The sequence below is a fragment of the Chaetura pelagica genome, unplaced genomic scaffold (genome assembly GCF_000747805.2).
Source record: "Chaetura pelagica isolate M959 unplaced genomic scaffold, ChaPel_1.0 scaffold72, whole genome shotgun sequence".
Classification (NCBI taxonomy): Eukaryota; Metazoa; Chordata; class Aves; order Apodiformes; family Apodidae; genus Chaetura; species Chaetura pelagica.
In genome coordinates, this window is record NW_009952560.1 from 3,870,944 (window position 1) to 3,878,780 (window position 7,837).

Sequence of the window (7,837 nt, forward strand, 5' to 3'; positions counted from 1 at the left end):
AATTTTGCTACACTTGATTTACCAACAAAATTGCATCAGTATGCACTTGTTTCTAAGCCTAAGTACCATTTCACACGGGCACTTCACTGCCAAGGAACAATGTTCAATGAAATTTCTCAAGCAGTCTCACACAATGAAGTCCTTACTGCCTTAGGACAGGGATAATACACCAACCTTTCCATAATTTTGAACACACAGTTTGCAAGCTTGGTACCTCCTTTTCTTCTTCCCTCATTTTAATTTGCTTCTCTAATCACCCAGCAATGTTTTCCCCAAATCTCCATTTTACACAACAAAAGAACTGAATAAAATTGATCTGATCTGCTTTGGTTTTGACTTTGTTCTTTTTATGAACTGGAAAAAAATGTTTAGGAAGTTCAAAATGCTTAAAGCCAAAGGATCAGTTCATCTGGGGAGAACAGTTCTGCTCATGGAGGCTGCTGGAATCTCTGTGTTGAAGCAGCTGCCCTGCTCACCTCTGCAGCTTCACCTACACCCTATGCAGTGACTCAGAGCACAGGGAACTGCTCCTATTTTGTACCTGAGAGCACACTAGGCCAGAAGTTATATTTTAACTAGCTATTTCTGCTTCCGTTTCTCCCCATGTTTCACTTATTGTGAAGATGAGCTGATCCTGTTCCTGCTCTCTCCTGTTGCTGTAGGGTCATCCTAGAAATAATAAACCAATTATGCTTATTTTAACAAATATAAAGCCCTGTTTAACATGTCACAGCAATACACTTTGATCATAGTCAGTTTTACCACTAGGTGCTTGTCTTTCATGGCCATTTATCACAGAGGTTTCTTAATGAATAACTGGGTCCCTTAATCAATTGTGGGCATTGCAAAAGTGCCAGCTGAGGCAGCTCAGCCTCTGGCACTTTGATAGCAGGGGAAGGGTAAAATAATGCCCTTTCTCTGCCTCCTTCACAGACACAGCAAAGAGCAGGCACAGAGGCAGGTACCAAGCTAGCTGGGCTAACAGATTTTTCTCCAATGTATGCTACAGACAGAAGGAGACACCCAGACCATCTCTAGCTACAGTTCCTTCTCAGGAGTGGCCTGCAAGCTGAAAGCAGAGCTAAGGCCATGACAGGAGCTGCCAAGGGCTTGGGCAGCAGTTACACTGGGTGCTGCACCTACACCTGCTGCAGCTTTGCATTTATTTCTAAGGTCCTAAAACACCAGCAGCTGCATCCTCTGCTCAGTGTCCCTGGTGTGGGACAAAATGTCTCCTAGACAATAGTGGCAAAACAGGCTAGAACAGAGCCAGGCAACCATTTCAAAGTGAGCTCACTGAAGTATTAGACATTTCCAGAAGAGATGAGATGAGATGGCAGTGAGGGTGACTTCTCCCTGCAGAATGAAACATGTTCCTTCAGGAAAACAGCCGCCGCCCTCCCACACAAGGATGGGTGACTCAGGCTGAAGCACTGCCATCCCTGGACAAATAAACTCTCTGTTTCAGGTATCAATCCATCTGGATAAGGAATTTCTCCCATCTGTTCTCCTGCATGCCTTGACTCCCAGTCAGGTGGCAGTTAAGGAGAGTGGAGGAAGCCTTCCAGAGCTCACTGAGGACTGGTAAGATTTCAGGAGAACCTGTGGTGAAATCCTGCCTTTCCTGAAGGTCATGTCAGGGCTCCTGGGAGCTCACTGGGGACAGAATTTCACTCCTCATCTTTCTGGTGCTTATGTGAGAGAATCTAAGCATAGACTGGCATTTCTCTTGTAAGAGTTTCTTCCTGTTTAGAAAGCCAGTGACTCACATGATGGCTGTAAAATCCTCTGTGCTGCTGTGGTCTAAGAACCCTTGGCAAATCCACAACACAGCCATCACAGAGATGTAAATCCTGAGCTGCTGTGAATGCAAATCCCATGATACTAGTACCAGTGGATATGCAAAACCTGCTGCAGCTATGGCTGCATAAACCCCCTGGCAGTGCTGTCTGCAGAGGGATTGGTTTCTACAAGTCTTGATAGTCACTTCCTTTGCATCAGCTCTGATAGCTACAAATAGAGAACCTCCAAATGTAAACATGGACTTAACAACCAAGGCCAAGTAACATGTCACTGGTAGGCAACACTTTGCATTCTGCAGGAAACTCTGACCTCTCCAGAAATAAGCTCTAATTCACAAAGAAACATAAGAGTATTCTAGCAGGGGGGGAGAAAACCAACCCAGAACCCCAAAATCAAAAAATACCAGCCCCAAAACCCAGAAACGTTTATGAATTTTAATTTAATTTCTTTTGCAAAATAAAAATGAGACTAGCCCCAAAACCCAGAAACGTTTATGAATTTAATTTCTTTTGCAAAATAAAAATGAGATACTGTTCTGAGCTTCCTGCATCCAGGTGTCCGTCTGTGAAGAAATATGAATGATGAAACAGGCTGCAGAACAAAGGTGTGCCAAGGCTGGCATCTAGAACAGTCTGTTCTAGAGTGAAAGTTCACTGAAAAAGAAGAGGTTTCCCCATTTCCATGGACTGGCATTTAAAAAATAAAAATTAAACAAATAAAACTGATTATTCTTTTTTTTTTTTTTACCATCTCTGGTTGTACTACTCTATGTCTGCTTATGAAGAAAAACCAAAAGGCTGAGCTCTTACATGCTGACCACAATGTCAGTTATCATTATTTTCATCTGTGGGGAAAAAGGAGGTAAGTGACTGTATGAAATCCAGGAATCACACTGGTTGTATTCACAGAAGGCAGTTTTCTATGAACTGTAACATTATCAGACTAGAAATGTAGAGAGAGACGAAGTCAGAGCAGTAGAGAGAGATATAACATATTCTTTTATTAATTATAATAGTGGGAATGTCAATTAGCTTCATTTAGAGTAGATGCCCAAGACATGTCAACATTTTACTTCCTTAATTCCTGACGCTGAAACCCTGAAACCAATTTTCAGGCTGCATGTGCTATTTATGCAAATAGGAGAGACAGCCACTCACACAGAAGTCATTCTTCTACAAACACAGATCTAGAATAAAGTGATTGAGTAGTGAATGAGTAATTTCAACATCATTCACAATCACCTCTGGGTCATCTATAAACACAGATGTTCACCTCTATATTTTTCTGAATAGAACAATGAAAATCAAAGCATTATTGTTCACCCAATGCACTCACATCCTAACATTAGTATATTGTAAGATGCTATGGGATCCCCTTCCAATATTCATTAAATATTATACTCAAGTAAGCAGCCTAGAATACCTCCCAGACATAAACAACATAATAAAATATAAACCAGTTTCTACTTTAAAGGGAAAAAGAAGCTGATGGGAAAGCCCCAGTAAAAATCCCAGGAGAAGGAGTTTCTACAATGTGCCAGGACAATATTGTTGTTGGTTTGGTCAAAATAAATCATCCTTTAGGAGGTAAAAAATGTTATCTTTTTATCAAGTTTGGAAGATACAGAAGAAATTATCTGAAGAGGTATTTGATACTAACACCTGTCCTAAGGAACTGCTGTCACCAAGCTAGACCAGTTTGAACGCAGTTTGCATTCCACATATGTAATTAAGATAGAGTCTAAAGAGGATTTATATACTTGTGAAGGGCAAAATATTGCCTTAAACTGGACTAACTAGTATTTAATTTTGTGTGACATGTTCTGGCATTTGTCCTGCTTCTCAGGTTTTATGGAAAACAACTACCCTCTCTGGCACTGAACTCCATAAGGTTCATTTTGTTTGAAAGTTTGCCAGCCAGGCTGCAGTCACACCACTCCTTTTGTAAAACAGAGACCAAGACACTAGCTCTGGTCTTGTGACCAGCCACACTTTCAATTCTCTCACCTTTCTAGTGCTGTACCTGGCACCTGAGCTTTTAGCTCCTCTGTGACCATCTCCATTCCTCTCAGGTAGGGGCTTGGTTTTGTAGCAATACCATAGTGAGGGTTATGTCTCTTCAGATATTGTCCAAGAAAATTAATGGGGTTAAATGTGGTTGATTCTTCATCTTGTGCAAGCACGTTCTTTCTTTCCACTTCCATTAAGAGGTTTTCCATTCCTGGAATTAGTGTAGGTAGGAGTTTCTCAAGCAAATAGATGCGAGAATCCAGTGACACTTTCACTTCACTGAACCAGTCTCTGGTCAGCAAGTCACAGGGTTCCCTCTTCTTCACCTTTTCTTCTTTTGCCTTTTGTGCAAGAATCATCTTCACCTTTGTCTCCTGCAGACTCAAACATCTCTGCTGTACCTTTGCATAAAAACACTGTTTCCATTGAGCACCATCACTGAGACATGGCAGCTCATTATTCCCAACATTTCTCTTGAGTTCTGTGTCACTGCTCTCTTCAAGTCTGACTTCTTTTAGACGCCCAGGTTGAGCTCCTTCTTCTGGCTGAGCAGCCATACCTCTGTCACTGTGACACAGAACAAAAGCAGCATGTTACATAGTACCAAAAGATGCAGCAGAATCCTTGCAGATGACATGGGAAGAAAGTCTAACTATAGTTAGAAATTAATTCACATGATTTTTCTATGGTATTTGTTTTATTCTGTTCCTGCTGCTCTGTACTCTCCAGTAAATACAACTCTTTTACTTCAAAGACTGGTAAATTATTTATAAAGATTAATTATGTATCACAACAGCCCCTGGAGACAGAGCAACTAAACAAGTGTCCTCCTTTCTTATGGGAGAAGAAACTGAGACAGAGAAGAGAAGTGATTAATTTCAGGTCACTTAGAGATTCAGAAGCCAAGCTGTGAACACTGCTCAGAAGCTCTGTCCCCCAGTTCCGACCAGTGGATTCCTCTTACCCCTGGTATTGCTATTTTTGTTTAGGTCCCATTCCATGCCTTCAGAAAATCCAGTGGGTAAGAGACAAAGAAATCAAGTAATGGGAAATACCAGATGCCTAGGTGCAAGGTTTCTCTACATGCCACCTTCTGCTTTGTCTTTTCTGTAGCTGTGAAAACCAGTGAGGAAGCTTGTCCCATGGACTACTTCACTTTAACTTTGGCAACTATTTCTTCCTCTGGACATTTTGTTAAGGGAAGGAGAACACAGGTGCATGGGTCAGCTGAGCTTCTACAGAAAGGGAAACTCTATACCATGAACTCTGTAATTAAGCTGTTCACAAGCACTTAATCTTGTAGATTATTCTGTAAAAGACAGACCTACAGAGAGTTGCAGACATCTCCCTTTACAGTTTCCCCAACTCCAGTGTTTTCTTCTCAAAATGTTCATACTGCGAAATATCAGGAAAAACCCAGTTGCTCACAAGGCACAATTTGGAAACTGTTGCTGTGTCTCCACACGTGTCTGCATCTGCCATGGGATTTACACATACAGGATGCAGCAGAACCTTGCCTAAATACTTGGTTTGAAGCATGTAAAATCAGGTAAAATCATCCCCATGTTGTAAAAAACCCAGCTCAGAGTTAAACAACAGGAAGGGAAGGGTGATGCTGACAGACAGAGCCTAATGCCCTTCCAAATTCAAGATGAAACTCCATTCTGAACCTGCTGCCACATTATCCTTCTCAAGCTCTTCTTTAAAAGTGCTTCTCACAAAGGCCTTGCAGTACCCCTAGCCAGACCGTTGCTTTGGATATGTTCTTAAGCATTTGTAGCTGTTCTGAAGAGAGTTCAGCCTTTCAGGAAATGCTTAAATGTGATCTGCAGCCCTCCTGGCACACAGATGGAATTACTAATATGTTGACCTTCTGGTTTATAACCATTGTTTGAGTCCAAACACTGCTTGGATAGGCAGGATGCTTCACAGCCTGAATTTCTGTCTGTTTTCTCAATGGACTTGTTGCCATCTTCTGGTAATTTGTTTTCAAAGATGATAACCTGCTGGGGAGTGAGATGGATTTATGGATCCAGCTGCCTGCCTGAGCCACATTGAGGGCTGTAAGATGGGAGCTGGTTTTGCCACAGAAGGACATGAGCTGTAAAGGAGTCCAGATTTATAATGGCAGAAAGGGGAACTTGTCAACCCTGTCAAAACTGTTCTTTGCTTAGGTGAGCTTCTTTCAATAAGATGAAAAACCAGATTCTTTCTGGTTCAAAGCAGGGTGTTAACCAAACATTCTGGTCACATTCCAAATCAGCTGGTTTTGTTGTGCCAAAATAAACTGTTATTGCCGTTTCAAATACTTATATTATTTTTTAACATCTTTTATGAAACCACTCTGCAGTTCCTGTGCAATCTCACAGTGACAATTGCACTCTGCTTTAAGAGGTGGCTGATCCTGAATGATGATGAATCTATTTTTCTACACTGCTCTCAACTATTTGTTAGGAGGATTTTGAGGATTAGTAAATGTTTATAAAGTATCTCTATGTCTCTGAGCAAAATAAAACACAATAAAAAACAACAAAGTGTGACTGTTCCATCCCAAGAATGGAAGAGCACAGGGAAGTATGTCCACTGCTTTAGTGTGGGACAGATAAAAAAGAATAAGAGGGTACAGAAGAACATACACATAGAACATAACTGTTAAAATAAACAACAAAGGAATGCTAGAATCAGGACCTGAAATGTGGAATTTGTCAAGGATTTCAGGGACACACCTCTAGTTTGTACAAGACACAATTGGCTGATTAACTTCAGTGCTGATTTATATTAGGTGAGAATTTTGCCCATAATATATAGAGCTCTGGTGGCCCGTGGCTTTGCCAAAGGAAGGCTTCATTGTCCAAAGAAGAGCAAGCATGGTGCACAGAGACAAACTTTAGAAACACTCAGGCAATTTGAAATGTGATATGAAGTTTCCTGTAAGCCTTTGTTCAAGCTGAAGGCAAGATAAGTCTTTCATTATTTAGTAGGATGCCACTTTCCTGGCTCCTTTCTGTGAGATAAATATTCTTGCTGGAATCCCTGCAGGTACAAAAAAGATTATCTCCTGCAAACCCCATGTCTGCTCATAAATAAGATTGTTACGGTTTCATTGTTACTCTGTTAGGGAATTCTGAGGGTGGGACAGGGTCAGGAAAGCCTAAAGTTTGTCTAGGTAAATATTTGGGAGATGTTTGAGTTACAAAAGTCTTTTCAAAACAGAGTTCAATCTCTCTGATGCTCTATGGCTCAGAAATAGTTTTGCCTTTCCCTAGCACGTTTCACAGAGCATGTTTATCTCATCAGTCACAAAGAGCCCAGTACCCTTTTCCTACATGATCTTCTTTTCAATACAATTAAAATTTAAAAATACTTTCCCTTTTGCTTTCTGAAGCTTTGAAGAGCTGTTTTTCTTACCTTTGGAGAACGTATCAAAATAGATCTTATGCCTCCTGCTTTCAATGTAGCTTTGCAAATGAACAGGAATTTAATATGTGCCCATCTGTTCTCAACCATCAAAAAAATCTCAGAGTGAGTTAGGGATTTCTCAGACCTGCTGAGGTCTGGGCTGTGAGTTGTACTCCTCTGTGTGTTTGCAGTTGCTAAGCAATAATCCCAAAGGTTGCTAAGTGAGTCTCTTCCATGACTCCCAATTGCTGTAGGTTGTCTTTTGGCTTTGGCAGCCCAGCAGACTCTTCTGTACTGAACTTAGATGACTGCATCACATGACTGAAAATGAAATAAAATTTAAAAAGACTATGAATAGCAACAGACAACTTAAAGGCATAAATAGTCAGAGAGAGAATCCACAGATACCCAGTGACAGGAGGTTTACCTTCAGGTTCAAGGCTCACAAAGTCCAAAACCGTCCCAAGTCCATTACTGAGGAGTGGATTAACCAGATGTGAAAATCTGAGGGATAAAAAGAAATTAATTACAAACTCAATTTAAACATTTTCAGGCTCTCCTCTTTTTCTTTTTTTTTTCTTTTTTTTTTTTTTTTTTTTTAAAAAAACTTGGTTCTTTTAAACAGC

At 40.7% G+C, this 7,837-nt stretch overlaps 1 protein-coding gene across 1 annotated transcript in view; it reads right to left on the reverse strand.

Moving 5' to 3' along the window:
* Positions 1-4,369, reverse strand: part of EFCAB5 (EF-hand calcium binding domain 5) — a 30,155-nt gene extending 25,786 nt beyond the window's left edge. Inside the window, 1 exon segment of the mRNA XM_009993208.1 lies at positions 3,810-4,369. Within this exon segment, the coding sequence (XP_009991510.1) occupies positions 3,810-4,369 (560 nt within the window).
* Positions 4,370-7,837: the final 3,468 nt, after the last annotated feature.